The sequence below is a fragment of the Phocoena phocoena genome, chromosome 13, assembly GCF_963924675.1.
Source record: "Phocoena phocoena chromosome 13, mPhoPho1.1, whole genome shotgun sequence".
In the NCBI taxonomy this organism is placed as follows: Eukaryota; Metazoa; Chordata; class Mammalia; order Artiodactyla; family Phocoenidae; genus Phocoena; species Phocoena phocoena.
Genome location: NC_089231.1, coordinates 61165532 through 61183960, shown reverse-complemented (window position 1 = coordinate 61183960; position 18429 = coordinate 61165532). Strand labels below are relative to the sequence as shown.

At 52.4% G+C, this 18429-nt stretch overlaps 1 protein-coding gene across 1 annotated transcript; it reads right to left on the bottom strand.

Moving 5' to 3' along the window:
• Nucleotides 1-708: 708 nt before the first annotated feature.
• On the bottom strand, nt 709-15704 carry APCDD1 (APC down-regulated 1). Its single transcript, XM_065889477.1, has 4 exons — nt 15526-15704; nt 11178-11709; nt 2326-2647; nt 709-1160 (listed from the first exon to the last, which is right to left on the bottom strand). Exons 1-4 carry the CDS (start codon nt 15603-15605, stop codon nt 709-711), a joined length of 1386 nt encoding a protein of 461 aa, XP_065745549.1. The 5' UTR covers nt 15606-15704.
• Nucleotides 15705-18429: the final 2725 nt, after the last annotated feature.

Genomic DNA, 18429 nt, shown 5'->3' with positions numbered 1-18429 from the left:
CCCCGGGCAGCTAAGAGCAGCGTGCATCCTGCAGCCACCCAGAGACCAGCACCAACATCTCCCAACAAGTTAAAACAACCAACGTTTAAATGACTCTGAAACTTTAATTACAGATACTTTTCAACATTTGAAAGTGTGGATTTGCTCTCTTTTTGCATAAAGCTGTCAAGGTGGTTCCGTTACACCAGTGTCTTTTCCTGCACCCCTATCTCTTCTTTATTTCATCAAAGGTGTCTGGATCGCAGTCCCAAACCAACTCTGCACTGCATTCCAGGTTGGAAAACTCGGAGAGTGAAACAGGCTCAAAGGAGCAGAAAGCAACCGCAGTGAAGCAGCAGGAAAAGCTGAAGCTGCTATTTGTTTCTCCTAAGTTCCCCCCCGAAATGTAATAATCATGAAGAGGAAGAAAAGAAGATGGAGCTCTCACCCTGCTCCCTCCGCCAACACGCTCGCCTGAACCTCTCTGTGGTCTTAAAGTGCAATTATATGGTGAGGACGCCCAGGCCCGGGATTCGACTGGATGCAGTTCAAAGCCAAAACTTCAAACAGCTCATGACTCAGGCCAGGCGGGCGGGGGCCAGGCGGGGGAGGAGGACTGTTCTCAGCCGCTCAAGTGCATCCGAGGAAGAAGTGTCTTTTCTTTTTGTAAAGAAAATCTGTAAATTGTAAGGCACCCTGGTTTGGAAAAATCAAACTCTGTAAGCGCTTCTATCCAAGACTGTGCCAGGGCTGCAGAGTCCAAAGGCCAGCGAGCCCAGCCAGCAGCAGGGGACACGGGCCGCTCCCGGGTGCCCGGCTCCGGTGCTGATGCTGCCCGGAGTCCTCAGAGAAGTCCTCAGCCCTGGGCGCCGAGGAGGCACACTGGACCAAGGGCATCTGGTAGGATGTGGCTCTCTTCTCGGGCCTGTCCGGGCTGGAGCCGTCGCTGGGCCTCTGGCCATTGAAGAGCAGGTAGCGGCCGCGGGCATCCTGCTCCATCTTGAAGATCTCGTATTCCGTGTGAGGTAGTTTGATGCCCAGTGCCACACAGCCATTGGTGTGGGTCACGTCCTGCTGGACACCCACCTGCCAGGAGCCCTCGGCCCCGCACTCGTTCCCGTTGAAGACATTGAGGAGCGAGGCAGTGGCCGCGTCCATGGGGGTGACCTTCATGTGGTTCACTGCCAAGGACACAGGACAGCTCCGTGATTCAAGGATGCCGGGGGCACCAAGCCTCACAGGCTTCTGCTCTCAAACCCACCCTGCAGACCAACCCACCAGACCGTAGCCCACAGAAAAGACCCTCAGATGGAAAAGGTTCCACTTCTGGACGTGACCGGTGGCCACACCAAGCACCCTGAAGGCGCCCCGAGGAAAAGTCCACCCCATCTGGTAGTAAATGCTGAGCCCAGACTACAACTGACCAAGCCTGTTCCTGTGAAGTCAGACTGTCCCCGAGGAGCGGTCTCTGGGGACACTGCTCTTCGGGACGGACACAGTATTCAACGAAAACTGGCATTTGATTTTATGAATAGGTTTTGAGGTTTTTAAATAGTTTTCGTGTCAGACACCTATATTAGTGAGCAGTCTATACTGGCCCGTAAATCAGGCAACTAAAATAAATTAGGTTGCAAGCAAGAAAAATCTGCTCAATGGAAATCCCAGCCCTTGTAGAGGACCGCTTCTGAGGCTCTCCCAGGGGCCCATATTCTGCGTACACGTGAGAGCTTTGGAGGGGACTCGGACCCAGACAGCTGTTCTCTGGGCGACAGCTACCGAAGGCCCATTGTCCCTAGAGCCAATCTTCCTCCCTAAGGTGGTGGCGGGGGGGGGGGGGGGGGGGGGCTGCAGTAAATGCCCCAGGGCTTATCTGGGTTGGCAGAAATACTTCATATTAAAGGGACTGAGTCACAGAATGCTATCCTGGGAGGGATATCTAGGCCAACCCTCTTATTTGTCCATGACAGGGTTGACACCTTCCTAAAAAGATACACAAGCTTAAAACAAGTCTAGAAATAGAGATCACAAGGCCCCCACCACCCCTTGCTCACAGCCTTGCAGCCTAGAGAATGTCACCCTTTACCTGCCTTACTTAGGTGATCACCAGGCATACCGCCCGCCCGCCTACAAGCATGAGGCATCTTCTCAAGGGCACAACGGGCACACTGTGCACCTGGGCGTCACTAACGCCAGCTCCGAGGCTGCAGAGAACGATGCAGGCAGGCAGTCCACTCCCCAACATCCCTAGCAGAGAAGATGCCCTTTGCCCCTGGCTCCGCCTCCACAAATACGTCCCCAAACTGCTGCTGTGACCTCGGGGTATGGGGTGTGGGGCAGGAGCCCTACCTTTGAACACAAACTCCGTGCCGCCCATGACCCTGGCGGAGTGCACGCCGCGGCTGTAGCGACCCTTGGCGTAGATGGTGAAGGTGGGATGCTTGCACACGGGGTCGGAGTAGTGGTAGTAGTGCCCCTCCCAGGTGTGGTTGTTGTCGTGGAAGATGAAGTGGCGCGTGAGGAAGAGGACCTCGGGCCGCACCTCGCAGCGCTGACTCACCCACTCGCCGTGCAGGCCCACCGTCAGGTCCGCCTTGGGGGGCAGCAGGGGCGGCCGGTGCTCGTCCGACCGGTGGATGATGCGGCAGGCAATGCAGGCGTGGTCGTGGTTCTGGAGCCAAAACACAAACACGTGTGGGGGGGGGCGGGGGAAGTCTCCATGAGAGCAGTGCGCGTGCGCTGCGTTCGACGGGGCTCACGGCGGAGGCGCCGGCAGCCCCTGAGGCACCGCCACCAGTAACCTGGGTACCCCAGGGGCAACTGGAGCCACAGACCGGGTGTGTGTGCCTGCGTGTGCTCACAAGTACATAAGTGTGTTTGGCTAACAGTAGAGCCTTGCCTAAATATTTCAGCTGTGACCTGGACCCCCTTTAGAATCCTGTTACATTTTCAGACCATTTGTCCCGGACACTTGATTTCAAAAAGAAAGGCTGGCATCACCTCACCCCAATTAGGATGGCTACTATCAGAACGAGCAAAAAATGACAGCATTGGCGGGGCCGTGGAGAAACTGGAACTCTCGTGCACTGCTGGTAGGAACGTAAAGGGGTGCAGCTGCTGTGGTAAAAGATCATCTCAGGACCCAGCAACCCCACTTCTGGTTTATACCCCAAAGAACTGAAATCAGGGTCTCAAAGAGGTATTTGTTCACCCACGTTCACAGCAGCACGATTTGCAATAACCTAAAAACGGAAACAACACAATGTACATCAATGGCTGAATGGATCATCAAAACGTGGTCTAGACACACAATGGACTATGATTCAGCCTTACAAAAGGACGGGAATCCTGACACACACATGTTGTTACAAGGATGAACCGTGAGGGCATCATTCTGACTGAAATAAGCCGGTCACAGAAGGACAAATTCTGTGCAATCCCACTTATAGGAGGGACCTCAAGTCATCAAATCCATGGAGACAGAAAGCAGAACAGAGTTACCAGGGGCTGGGGTGGGGAGTTCGTGGCCAGATGGAGATGAAGATCGTATGACACCCCCCATCGTAGCCCTTGACAACCACCGTCCTACTTTCTGTGTCTATGGATCTGATTACTAGAGGGCCCACATATAAGTGGGATTATACAGTATTTGTCCTTCTTGTAACTGGCTTATTTCTCTTAACATAATGTCTTCAAGGTTCATCCATGTTGTAGCATGTGTCAGAATTTCCCTCCTTTTTAAGGCTGAATAGTTTTCCACTGTGTGGATGGACCACATTTCGTTTATGCATTCATCTGTCAAGGGACACCTGGGTTGCTTTCACTTTTTGGCTATTGTGAATAATGCTGCCGTGAACATGGGTGTCCAATCTATTTGAGAACATGCTTTCAATTCTCTTGGGTATATACCTAGAAGTGGAACTGCTGGATTCTATGGTGATTCTGTGCTCAATGTTTTTGAGAACCTGCCATGTTGTTTTCCACAGCAGCTGCACCATCGTACATTCTCACCAGCAAAGCACGACGGTTCCAATTTCTCTACACCCTCACCAGCAGTCGTTATTTTCTCTCTTTTTTTTTTTTTTTTGATAACAGCCATCCTAATAAGTGTGATGTGCTACCTCACTGAAGTTTTGACTTGCACTTCCCTCATGATTAGAAATGCTGAGCATCTTTTCATGTGCTTATGGCCTATTTGTACATCTTCTTTGGAGAAATGTCTATTCAAGTCCTTTGCCCATCTTTTAATCGGGTTGCTTTTTGCTGTTGTTGAGTTGACTAGTTACCCTTTTAACCAACTCTTTGGCTGGCATTAAGGAACCAAAGATGTCATAAATCAGTGTGGGAGGTTTGGCCTCTCTGTGGATGCTGTCAACAAGGGGACAGTTTCAGCCAACGTTGGATAAAGGGAACACCTTTCTGTTTTGTGGACAGATTTTTTAAAAATCTGATTTGTGCTCTTAATTACCACTCTCTTTGGCTTGAATAAAACCCCAAAGACCTACAGGAACAACCATGGAGAAGCAGAAATTAAGGCCTAGATACGGCTCTAAAGTTTCTCTTTTCCAAGATGCTTTTCTCAAACAGCGGCCATTCACAATGACGAAAGGGGAAGAGTTCTTCAACATGAAGAGTGATTTGTACCATGAAATCTCATTTGCTTCATGAAGTTACTCTGTTTGGTCCATGCTCTGATCCATAGGTCTCATCTGAGAAGCCGTCTTTCCCAGGCTCTCCCGTCAGGCTTCACATCGCTCCCTCCCTTGCATCTCAGATAGGCTATTTTAACGTCAGTGTTCCTGTGCAGAAGCTGAGGGCCAGAGCCGAGGGACCGGAACGTGTTCCTTGCTGCTGTTCTTTACACCAACTATAAAAAGCTTTCATTCCTGGGTGGGGGTGGGGAATCCCTATACCATTATTAATCTCTTAAGAAAGAAATCAAGCTTATTCTAAAACATCACATTTTATCAGTGAGCAATGTCCTAGGCAGAGGGGGGTTTTCCCACTGTGCTTCCTGATCCTGGCCCGGCCCTGGGAACGGTTAAATAACACAGTTTGCATGTACAGGGCATTTGATGCTGAGGAAGTTCAAGTACATCATCTCCTTACGCTTCTCAGTCTCCCCAAGAGACCACAGTACACGTCACAGATGAGGCCACAGAGCACAGAGAGAGAGAGAGAATGACATGGCTCGGAGGGATCTGGGACAGAACTCGGCTGTGGGGCTTGCAGAGTGCTCCCTTCTGGCCCCAGGCTGCCCCTTAGGTTGGGGTCTGCAAGGAACACACGTCTCCCTACCAAGGGCTCTGGTCCCTTGAAAAGGTCCTCTCTGGCCGATGACTGACACGGTTCTCTAGGCTTTGCCCTGTTCCCTGCCAACATTTATTTCTGGAGAGCTGGTTCGTCAGCATTTGCTGACAGATCCACTTGTTTCCCAGCATCTTCCCAGAATGGAAAAAGTTACTTGACGTGATCTTGTCGTGAATAAGTCAACTAGAGAAGCAGCCTGCATAAGACATTTCTTGGGCTAAATGTTTTGTTTGAGGAGGAGAAATGGGGATAGATGATGAAATGCCCCTTCTTAGAGTTCTGCTCCCCCGGGTCACGTTTCTCAGGAAGAAACCTCCACGGATGGCCAAGGATGATGCTGAAAGCTGTCTTCCCGAGTGCCATTCACCACGTGTGTGACTGAACTGCAGGCGCCCTACGGTAGGTCTTTCTACACGGACATCCTTCCCAGCTCCTCTCCGTGACATGGTAGGTATTTGAGGCCAAGACCAGAGCCCTCCCATTTTCCTACGTCCCATGACACCTAGGAGAATACAGTAGGTGTGATACAGGTTCATGGCTCACGGGCTGATGGATGGTTAGAAAGTTGTCCTCGGATACGTAACAAGATGAACAGAGCAGCCAGCATTCATCACAACCGTGAGCGCTGCCCGCCTTGTGGGAGGGGCCTCTTGGGGTGCCTTTCAGAGCTGGGATCCTGGGATGTTGTGGACTCGGGCTCATTCTGACCTCCCAAAGGAGCCGTGATGATTCCCGTTTCAGAAGAAAGTAGGGGAAATGGCCATGGCCACACAGGTTGGGTCTCTGTAACTGCAGCCTTGGGGCCACACCCGGAGGCTGGCAGTGTGTCTGGCCAGGCCGGCGCAGCCAATGCCACATGCACACGGCAGCGCTCGGACCCCCTCAGCCTGGCCACCGCCTGCCAGGAGCAGGTGGCAGGCGTTGAGGACAGAAGGACTTAGCCTCACAAGGACTCTGCACAGCAACCCTGTAGCTGTGATGCGACCACCACAGAGGGGCCCGGGCTGGAAGGACGATGGAAAAGGGTAAGAGAGGCACGGCCGGTTCCTCGGGGCCTGCGTTTGGCTGCCAGGTCTTCTGCGAGCGGAACCGACAGAACACCGCTTCCTGGAGGGAAAAAGGAGCATCGGTGGGTGCCCGGGAGCAGCACTGCATTTTCTAGAAATGGGATTTCCATGAAGTTTAGACTCTGAGATGTGAGCTCCCAAAGGCCTTTCCTGTAAATCACATAAAAGATAATTTCATCTCCACCTTGACTGTACATACACACTTTGCACAGAGCCCAGAGCTCGATAAAAGGACCATAAGAAGGTGGTTCTTCAATACAAATGACTATAAGAATGGTTTCAGAAGAAAATGCTGATTAAGTTTTACTTGTTTGATTGTTTCCTCCCCTCCTATTAATTTAAACGCGTTTAAAGAGTTGAAGGAGACTCATCTTCATAATCACACTGGCTGTAAAGGCAGCAGACCCCACGTTTGGCCCCCTTCTCCCCTGCCCTCTGCCCACAGTGGCCAGTGCCCCACACACGGGACTTGACCCAGACTCTCCAATGGTCGATTTCCTGCCGCCCAGGTGTCCACGCTGTCCTCTCAGCTTCTGGACTTTTAAGGGATGAAATGTTTACCACTTGCATTGTCCCTGACAATGACTTCCTGGTCTGCTGACTCCTTAAATAAAAATCTTGCACTCAGGAGTCAAGAAAAATAATGAACTGTTTCTGCACTCACAGCAGAGGCCAGTAGCTGTGCAGTGTGGCAATCGTGTGACTCTTCATATTTCGACCCAAATAAAATGTCCACGTGAGTAAGCCTTTCGGAGGCCAGAACCCATCATCCGACCCCCATCGCCGGCTCTTTTTTCATCCTGTGGGCAGCACGTGCGGCCTGGCAGTGAACGCCCGGCCCTGGGGGCAGGGTCGCGGTTTTCTGTAAGGGGCATACTGATTGAACATAAGGTGGGCTTCTGACACTGTCTCGGTCATGACTCCTTGAAGGCCCTGGTCCTTTACCACCTCTTCTGACTACCGTCACCTCCGCAAAACCCTCTTCTCTTTGCCCTGAGCTGACAGAAAGAGCAGGGACAGTGATTCCTCCATGAGCTTCTGGATCCTTCTACTCGTGCACCTGTGACACCCACTTACCCACCCCGCCGGGAGCCACACCAGCCACATGCCTAAGGAGAGACCCCCTTCCTGCTGCAGAGTTGCCTCCTGGAGTTGGGCGGAAACTCCGATGTCCACAGCCACGTGGTCCAAAGTCCCTCGGATGTCGCAGATGTCACCATAAATCTGTATTTCTCACATGCTCTGAGGAGGCTTGGAAAGACAAGCTCCCTCAAAAACAAATGACTGTTCACAGTCCAGAGGCCTGCAGGGAACTTAGGAGAGAAAGCACACGAGTACCCCTGCTTCCTCCCAGCGGTCCGGCACCCCCACAACACTCTGCTGTGTTTCCGCCTCCGACGGGCAGCCCCACTCTCAGCGTTCCAGGCAGGCTATCTCAGAAACGTGGCTTGGGGAGAGTGGCCTGGTTTGCAGGCAAGCTCTTTGATTTACGGCCCTGTGGCCTCACCAGTGCAGGGTTTTGGAAAAAGACCAATTCTGCTTGCTTGCAAGTATGATCCTGAGCCCCTGGCATTTCCAATGACCCCAGCAATCACTTGCTCTTAATTACTTTTGATTCTGCCAGGGAAAGAGGGCACCTGGCTAACCCTCCACCGCACAGGAATCCAGGCAGAGGGTAAGGGCTGCCCTGATGCTAAACTCGATTCGAGCAAAGCATTTTCTTCCAGGGTCATTCTAGGGGGTCCTGTTTTTTTTAATGAAGAGTAGCCAACTTCATCCTGAAAGAATCCTCCCAGCTCGCCTGATTCTCTTCAAACATCATTTTTTTTTTGCCGAAGGGCTCTGAACCTCACAGCAAAGCTGTATAAAGCTTAGAAAATCAAGTTGATTTAAAATCTCTATTTTTACATGGTGTCCCGTTTCCAGAGGGGCTGAGACTAGTGGTTTTAAACTCAATTTAGCATTTAAACTAATTTTCAGCCAGGTCTCTATGGACCGGCGATTAGGGAAGGTGAAGGGTTCAGAGGGGGGTGGCGAGGCCTGTGGTCTGTCCGGATGCGCCCCCAGCCCTCCTCCTTCCCGGGGGGTGGGTGGTCTGCAGGAGCCCAGCGGGCAGGCAGCACCTGGGGCTTTGGAAAGGCACCAGCGGCCAAGTTCACTGATCCCTTCTCCTAGCCGGCCTGGGGAGGGATCTCAAAACTTCCTGACTGCTTGCTCACTGCAGGCCAGGATGCACACACCAGGGACAACAGGAGAAGAACGGGTCCTTTCAGCTCCCAGAGCCACGCAGAGCCGGGCCGGCTTTCGGGGGAAAGCACAGGCCAGGTCCTGGACGCCGGCCTGCGTCCGCCCAGCTTCTTCACCGGCTTTATCTGTGGCCACAGCGTTCCTCTGAGCCTCAGAATCCTGCCTTTTTGGAATCTGTTTTGAGCGTGGTCATGGAGTTCGGGTAGTATAAGATCACAGCACAAATCACAGCAGGTACAGAAACGTTCACGGTGACAAGTATCTTTCCCCGGCCACACTGTCTCCCTCCTCTGAGGCCATCGCTGTTCCACTGCAGAAACACTGGCTCCTGGATCAGCTTACCTTCTTCTTCTATTACTAGCTTTACACATGGTATCACACCGTTCATGCTATTCTGTACCTTCCTTTAAAAAAAAAAAAAGCTTAACAGTGTGTCCTGGATAGTCTCCAAGATCCAAGGTTCTTTCCACCCTTAATATTTCTTGAATGAGGGATTGTGGCCTAGGGTTTAAAGAGTTTACTTTTTAAGAATCTGGGGAGACAGTCCCACAACTGCCCCTGCAGAGGAGGGAAGGGAAAATGGGAGTGAGAGGAGTGGCAGAGATGGAGGTAAGACAAGAAAGGTGGTTGTGGGTACTCCTTTCTTTTCCAGGCCTAAGGAGAGCTCAAGAGATCAAAGAGCCCACGTGGGCATCCGCAGGTGAGGAAACGGAGTCTGGACCCGACAACGTGCACCAACAGCCCAAGGTCAGGTTCAGAGTGGAAGCCAGTTGGTCCAGGCTGTCTGCTGCTCCCTCTGGGCAGGGGGCCTCCATCCAGCCTCCTCTCTCCTTCCTGGGCCCTGGCCACCCTACTCACCAGCATCCTCGCTGGAAGGTGAGCAGGGATGAAGGCTCTGCTCCTGGGAGGATCCTCCCACAGGCTCAGGCCAGGCTGGGTCAGGGCTCTGGCTCCCATGGGGTTTCTGGATGAGCTGCAGACCGTTTTCACTCACGACACCTTTACTCCCGGAGATATTGTGAATGTTGGCTCGACTGTGCTCATAGAAAGCCAGATGCATGTCTGAAAAGCCCGTTCCCGCTGCCACCTGACACCAGGAGTTTGGAGAGAAGCGTCGTTAAGCTGCAGCGTCTGGATAAGGCGGCCACCTGCAAAGGTCCCTCGACGGTTCCTCTGTTTCCCAGAAGCCGGGCCCTCGCCCTGGTGGTCCCTAGGCAGAGTCCCATCTTGGTGCCTCTGCATCGGCTGTGGAGCAGGCAGAGCCCACTGCCCGCCCTCTCCCTGCGAGGACGCCTGGGGTTCCCGGGGCAGGAGGGCCGCCCTCTCCCTCGCAGCCCCGCCTCACCTGGAGCCTCTAGAACGCGCAGGGCACAGCACAGCGGACCTGGCCTGGGCGTTCCCTCGGCACGGCACGGGGAGGGGATGTCCCTGAGATGCGCATCCGGAGGAAGCCTCCCTGCCCGCTCGGCCTCCTGGCAGACGCCCCACAGTCATCATAAAGGCAACTTTCACGACACAAGCTCGCGGTAACAGACAGAAAGAAGACAACCGAGTGGTCCGGCGGGGGCAGTGCCAGCAGTACCCTCACCAGGCATGAGCGTGCTCCAAGGACTGAGAAGAAAACAGATGCTTTAAACACGAGTAAACCACCAAACAGAAGTTGGACAAGCCCTGCAACTGGAAAGTTGCTGTTCTACAAAGGATTCCAGAAAAGCCGGTCTGATGGTGGGCGACGCTGGGGAGAAAGCCGCTGCCCCCCAGGCCCCCTTCCTGCCTCCCCAACTTCTGCGGTGCTAATGACCCTGTTACGTGCAGACACGGACTCTAAGCCCGTGGGAAGGAAATGCCTGGAGAATTCCAAGTGGAATTACAGGGACTATCGTTTAAGAAAAGAACATTAGAAGGTTTTAATTGTTTCCTGCCCCCTCCATCCTCCCCTCGGGTCACAGTGATTTCTCACTTAGTCCAATGGGAAGAGTGTGGGATTTGGGGAAATAGTCCAGTGGGGTCTGGGGAAAGGTTTGGGTGCAAGTTCCAGCCCTGAAACTCACCAACCGGTGACCTTGGGCAGGAGACCAACCCTCGCACCTCAGCTGCCCCCTCTTCTGCTAAGAGGTGGTCGCCACTGCCTCACAGGGTCGTTGTGGAGACGGAACAGGAGGTTCTAAGGATCCACAGCCCCAGGCCAGCAGCACTGTCCCTGCCCCCGGCCCCAGGGCCGGGATCCCTGCTGGGCATCTTCCCAGGTAGGTTAGAACACCCCCACGTTTCCTGCAAGCTTTCCTCTTAGACTCACAGAAGAAGTTCCCAGAGGGTCAGGGCAGAAGGGAGCCTTAGGAATTTTCGAGGACGACCACCAAGGCTGTTCTGCATCACCAGTCCTAGGACCACCACCCTCATCAAATAGGAAAACCGAGGCCCCATCACAGAGCAAGGCGGTGGCCCACCCGGGCCTCCTGACTGGGCTACGTGTCCCCCCACCCAACCTGCAGCCCTCCCGCCCCCGTCCCCCCCAGCAGCCCCTCCGTGACGCAGAGCCCCGCCCCACCAGGGGCTATGCAGGGTGGTGAGGGATACCTTGGCATTCTGCAGCGGGGGCTGGTAGCTGGACGGCCTGTAGAACATCCTCTGGGAGGCGTCAGTGTGGATGTCACCCAGGAAGAGCTCCTCCACCAGGCGGTCCAGGTTGTGCTGCAGGTACTGCTTCTCCACGCGGACCAGCTGCAGCTCGTGCATGGCAAAGTTCACGGCCCGGGTGCACTCGCGGCCGCCCTCCTCCCGCCACAGGTCATAGGGCACGTCCTGCACCCAGGGACCCCCGGCGGGCATGAAGCCAGGGCACGTGCGGTTGACCAGCTGGCCGAGCCGCTCCGCCACGGCCTCTGAGTGGCACACGACCTGCACGCGGTGCAGCTGGTAGTCAGCCTCGGTGCCGCCGCGGATGATCCAGGAGGCCTGGCGCAGGCGGATCTTGCCGCGGACCACCAGTGTGTAGGTGGGGCTGGTGCAGCGGTTGCCGCCGTAGTAGAACTGGTAGGCCTTGAACGTGTTGTTGTGGTAGAACCGGTAGGACCTGGTGATGAACTCGGGGCCCGACCGCACCTCACAGCTGCAGAAAAGGGGGAGGAAGACGCCTGTGAGCCCAAAGTCATGAGGGGGAGGCTCATCACAGTGCCAGGAGATCACGGTAATGATAACGGGATGGTACTCCGGGCAGTTCATGGAACCCACACAGCAACCTCTGAGCTGGGGGATGGGGGGTATTATTATTATTATTATTTACATCCCAAGGATCGTTTTATTCTTTTTTGTTGTTGCTGTTGAAGTATAGTTGATTTGCAATGTTTCAGGTATATAGCAGAGTGATTCAGTTTTGTTCTTTTTCAGATTCTTTTCCATTATAGGTTATTACAAGATATTGAGTATAGTTCCCTGTGCTATAAGGGTGGGTATTATTACTGTCCTGTTTTACAGATAGGGAAACTGAGGCACAAGAGCTGAGGCAATGTGTCCAAGGTCCCCTCACCAGCCAGCACTGGAGCCAGATGTGAGCCCAGGGGAGCCTGGCCCAGCACCTGTGCTCCCGGTCACTCTACACCAGGGTTGTCCTCCTTTCACTTTATGGACAAGACAGAAGGGCAGGAACCTGCCGTCCTCAGCGCCCCCCTTGGCCTCACTCCCAGGCGGGAAGGAGGAAGGAGGGTGCGGGGCTGGCCTAGGAAAGATGCTCCCTGTGTTGTCAGAGATGTTGATTTCCTGACCACTTCCATCATCTGGACCGTGTCCACAGCAGCCAGGTGCCAGGTGTCTGCTGTCCTGGAACGGAATCTAGTCTCAGGGAGGCACCCCTTAGAGGCCACTGGAGATTCATCTCTTAGCCGGTCCAGTCAAAATTAGTTTTCCCTATTTAGCAGAAAATAAAGAGGCAGGTAGGGCTCCTTCGGTTGTGCTGCCGACAGTGGCAGAATGTTTTTTTTTTTTTTAATATTAATATCTTTTAAAAATATTATTTATTTTTGGTTGCATTGGGTATTCGTTGTTGCACACGGGCTTTCTCTAGTTGCGGCGAGCGGGGGCTACTCTTTGTTGCGGTGCGCGGGCTTCTCATTGCAGTGGCTTCTCTTGTTGCGGAGCACGGGCTCTAAGAGTGCAGGCTTCAGTAGTTGTGGCACGTGGGCTCAGCAGTTGTGGCTTGTGGGCTCTAGAGTTCAGGCTCAGTAGTTGTGGCGCATGGGCTTAGTTGCTCCGTGGCATGTGGGATCTTCCCGGACCAGGGATCGAACCTGTATTCCCTGCATTGGCAGGCAGATTCTTAACCACTGCGCCACCAGGGAAGTCTGCAAAATGTTTTCTGCTGTGGCATCAGGTAAAGGCTGGATGCCTAGGCCAGAAACACCTGGATGGGACCTTCCTCATCTGGTCTAACTGTAATCAATTTTTACAACTGCAGCACGGCCCACACCAGGAAATGAGGGGGTTTCCTTCCTTGCACTGGGCAAAGAAACTGTCCACTCATCACCTTTAATCAGATCCTAGTCTCAGTGACATTGAGACTTCAGTCTTATCAGTCTTGGCCGTACAACCCTGCTTGCGTCTATTATTTATATATAAACTTATTAGATACAGTAGTTCTGGTTTGAGCTGAGTGGCGAAATCAAGCGGTGGGACTGAAATCCCAAAGGCCAGTGGTTCTCAAAACTACTATTAGTTTACAAACTGATGAATGAGCCACTTAGAAGTGGGTACCATTAGCTTAGTAAAGACTGTGACCTGCCGCAGATACTGCCGGACAGCAGCCAGTGGTGCTCTGAGCATCCGTCGCTGTGACAGGAGGGAGAGGAAGCCCATGTTCCTTCCCAGGGACAGAGGAGTCCTTCCGTGTGAGCAGCGATTCATGTCTGTTGTAGTTCAGACAGGAGGATCGCCGACTTCTAACACTTCATCTCAGCTTGAGAATCTGTTGATTTGGTCCCAAGCTCAAGCCCACTCACTTCTCCAACGCCCCACCCCCGACGCCCCTCACCCAGGCCTTGGTCCTCTCCAGCTGGGACTGTTGAGTCTTTTAATTGGTCGCCCCCAAGTTGAAACAATTTGGGACCTGGGACCCTTTTGCTGCAGTGCTTGTACCTGGACACAAGTCTCCTGGGGCAACAAAATACAAAGAAACTATAAGAGACTAAAAATAACTGCGTACATGCTCAGTTGGGGCAAATTATGGATAACAAGATACAAAAAGACCAAAAAGCCAACTGCCACTTCTGAAGAGTCAGGAGCAAAGCAGGGTACTGTACCTGCCCCCTGCACTCAACATCACCAAGGGGTGGGCAGACCGCCTGAGCCACGCCTCCGGCCCCACCCCAGGACCTGCCCCTACCCTCACCCCATACAAGGAACCGGCTCGCCCTTCCTTGGGAAGCAAGCAAGGGAACCTGTTGTATGTTCTTGCTCCCCCTTGCTGCACCAGGGGCCCCAATAAAGCCTGGCCCGAATTTCTTGTCTGGCCTCTTATCAATTTCTATGGATTAAGGAGGCCAAGAACCCTGGTTGTCCCCAAGTCACTCTTCCCACCACCCACTTGCAGCCAGAGTGCCCTTCAGTCATGCTGAATCAGGTTTGAGCACAGCCCTTGCTGAAATCTCTTCAATGACGTCCCAGTTCTCTTAGATTAAAAGCCAAACTCGAAGAGACAAGGCGTGCAGGGGGCCCTGGGGGCTGGGCCCGCCTCCTCCTTGACCTGCCTGGGGCTGTTCCCCACCCCCAGAACAAGGGCTCCTGTGCTTCTCCGGTCCAGCCTCTGCTAGTCCTCCCACAGGGAAAGCTCTTCCCTGGTCTTGCACAGTCAAGGACATCTCAGCTCAAGTGTCCTCTTCTTGGTAGCCCTTCCTACCCCACCCTGTCCTAAAATAGGGGCCCTGGTATTCTCCTTGAGCACCTGTTGTTTCTTCCCTCTTCGTAACACTTCTTTGTGTATTTGTAAAATTCCCGAAGACAGGGGCCATGTCTGTTTGGTTCGCTGCTATACACACAAAATCTAGAACAGTGCTCACGTGCGGTAAATATTTGTGAGCTCCAGAAATATTTGTTGAACAAAATGATAAATTATTTAAAAGTACGTCGCGTTAAGATTGTTTGTGCCAATACTGATCATGCGGTTATTTTGAGAAACCCCATTTTTAGGAAAAAACCAAAAACCAAAAACCGCTAGGTGTTCCTCGTAAGATTTCTTTTTTCTCTTCTCTGGATGCCTGTGATCCCTCCCCAAGGTACCCGGAGGAGTGGTCTGCACAGAAGTGATCAGATCCCACCGTTTCGCCTTGTGATCAATTTGCAACAATTTAATGCGCAGGGAAGAGATTGCAGGTCTGCCTCTGGGCTATTTTTAAAAGCTCTAATGGAAGATAAGCAAGAGCTCAAACTGGGATAAATCTCAGCTCCACCGCCTGGAAAAGAAGCCAAGAGCTGCACCCTGGCTGGTTGAGGTAGCATGGGTACCTTTTAACTTACTCTCAGACCCTGAAGCTGTATATTAAATTACCAGAATATGGCTAGAATATTTAGACCATCAGAAGCTTGCAAGTCGTGTTTCAGGGTTGGTGAAACACAGACTCCTAATTTCACTTGCTAATGGTTTCTTTTCATACAGGAGTGGTCCTACGGGGTTCAATAAACAAGGACATATTCACTCCCATGTGGGATACAGTGGTACCATATCACCGCTGCTGAGGCTAAGATTTCAACAGGACTGAGCTCTGTTTCTTCACCAACCCGAGTTTCAAAGCGTCGCTTGGCTGTCAGTTAGAACTCAGACAACCCCAGAATCACTGTAAATTCTAGAAAGTCTCTGTGCACCTGAGAAACCCTAAGAAGGCTCTGCATAGCAGTGCGCTCTCCAGGACCTCCCGGCACCCCCGCCCCAGCCTCTTACCCGGTAGACACCCAGTGGCCCTCGATGGCAGGCGGCATCTGCACAGTGATCCTGGCACCATTGTGGAGATGTCTGAGCATGTGATGACACTGGGATTCCTTGAAAGCCCTCCAGGCACTTTTCTCCAAGGACCTGGGGTGGGACCTGCTGTCCGGATGAAGGAGGGCAGAGCCCTCTCCCAGCCCTGAAACAGATACATGCGAGGCAGGTGTCAGGGGAGCTGCAGAGACGTGAGGCCAGCTGAGGAGCTGTCCCCGAGGCGGGGACATCCCACAAGTGGGAAATGCCAGGGTTTATCACTGTCTTTGCTCTCCTAGAATTCACATTCTACAGTGTCCCAGGAGATCCTCTCCCAGGTGAGAAAACTGGGGTCTGTGGAGATAACGAATGTGATTCGCATGAGGTCGCTCGGCGAGCTCCTGGCAAAGCCTGAGCTCAAACCCAGGTCCGTGAAACTGCAAACAAGGCCGTGCATCCCACGAGCAGCTGTGCAGGGATGCAGGGGACAGAACTGTGTGCTCCAGAGTCATCAAGGCTGGAGATGGGGCCGAGGGGACAGGTAGAAAAGGTAGTCAGGAAGGGTGGTCAGGTGCAGTGACACACAGACAGGAAGGCAGAGAGCCAGCAGCTTCAGTGAAGGGTGAACGGAGACGGGGAGAAAGGCCCAGGGAACGGCGAGGAGGCGCCCCACAGTGGGGACTCCCTTCTGCCCGCACCACCTCATGCACCTCGGTGTCTCTCAATCCCCAAACAGACGCCCTCTAGAGGGGGTGCAAGTCCTACGCCCGCCCTATAAGGGCTCAGGTGTGGCCTTTCCCCCAGTGATCTTCCAACGCTGCCCCTCAGAGTTGGTGACAAACAAACATATGTTTCAGGGTTTTGATTGCACATCTGTATTTTCCACGGGTAAAGGGACACTAGGACTAAGTTTATCTTCACGTCGTCCAGGTTGGCCAAAATTTACACATGCAAAAGTACCACCAGCCTCGTGTGCAGAAAAAGGCAAGGAAAACAGATGGAGTTATCATCTGAAAGCCCACTGTTTCCTCTGAGATTCACTCCTGAAGTGACTCACAATCTGAGAGGTCTTTATTGTGGACCTACTAGGAATTCAGCACTGTGTTAGCAAAAAAAAAACAAACGACACTAGTTAGACAAACGTACAACAATAAAAGATGGATGTTAATGAAACTGTGGTAATCGTTTTGCAATGAATGTTAAATGCAACCTCACCAGCAACCCCATTCAGCCAAACCAGGTGAGTCACACCTGAGCTAGAACAAGGGCGACACTAAAACTCAGAAATCTGGGTCAGGTGGAGTAGACATTAATGCTCAGGGCTGTTAAGCGAGGACCCCCTCCGTGGCCTCGAGCTCCCATCCCAGGGAAGGCACTTCCACTGAAACAGTGGTCCTGGGTGCTCCGTCCCTGACCCTCCCCAGAGAGAAGAAGGAAACAAGCCTGCTAACTGGGCTATTTTTCTCTGTTTCTTTGCAAAACCAGCCTGTTTTCAAAATACATAAAATACATGCATTTTGATCAGCCCCCTCCCACCCCCATAGTAAGGACCCTTCAGTGGTTGGGGCTGTGGCACTGAGCCAGGTGGAAAGTCTGGAAAATGCAGGGGTGACCTGTTGGCAATCCTACGTGGACATCCACCTGTACTGTGACTTCTGATGGGGTATTTATCCCAATTCCAGCATTTTAATCCCCATTTGTCTGGCACTTGTGCTGATCTCTCTCAGTTAGCTTTAAACTAGAGGACGGGGGGATACCTCCACCAACCCCAAGATTTGTGGTCATCTTGTTGATAGGAAGCACTTCCTGAATTCCCTGTCAGGAATGAAATCAAACAGTACAACTTGCCATTTGGTGGGCCAATTGGATGATGAATTGTAACGTGGCAAAAATACGTATCTTAACTCGTCACAAAGCACTGGGAGTTGCAGAAGAGTCTTCTTTAAATATGACAGCCAGCATTCAGTAAAGAGGTCATGCTCTCACGATCAACCAAGCTATGTACTAAAGATTGATTTATAAACCCCTTTACACCCCGCAAATGTTTTCCCGTAAAGCTAAGGAGAGCCGGGAGGGGAGCGGATATCGGTGAAATTCTGGAGCTGGGCTGCTTGGGTTTGAAACTAGATCAGCCACTTAAAGGATTTCATCAAATCCAAGGTTTCAGTGATTAAGATGCATCGTTATTTTATTACCAGCGACAAAAACACTTGCATTTAAACGATGACACCTGCCTTAGCAGCAGTCCCAACACCCTTGGAGCACGCACAGGGCCTCCAACTGCTTTATCTCTCCAAAGAGAACTGGCACCGTGTCTGGCCTTCGGCTGCAACGCTTCACTCAGGACAGGTAGTCGGTTTGCTCTGCACCAATCTTGACAACAAGGCTCAAACACAGCCTTATCTTTTTGTGGCATCTTTCTTTCCAAATAACTGTTTCTCGGTGAGAAAATATGTAAGTGCAGTTACTACCCCCCTCACCATGATAAATACTCGCCCCACTGATGTTACACGGACAGCCCTGGCTCTGTTACTGGGCTGCCTGGTTTCCACACTGTTTTTCCTTTCAGCGCTGAGAGTGGAGTTTACAAGTGAATTCTAACACTTGGCTGCAGTGTTTACTCTATTTTCAAAACCTACCTGTTGGCGACTAAACCATAGATGGAGAGTAACAAGGACACACACAGAGGAAGTGACATGAGGACAGTACGGGTCCAGGTTCACACAGGCGATGACAGGTCTGCCGCATGACTGCCACCTGCAGGCTCACAGGGGCCAGAGGCCCCACCCACCGGAGATGCACACCCACTGCCCAGACCTTATACATGAAAAACTGTAAATCCTACAATCGATGAAACACATGATCAGCACTGTGACCATAAACAAG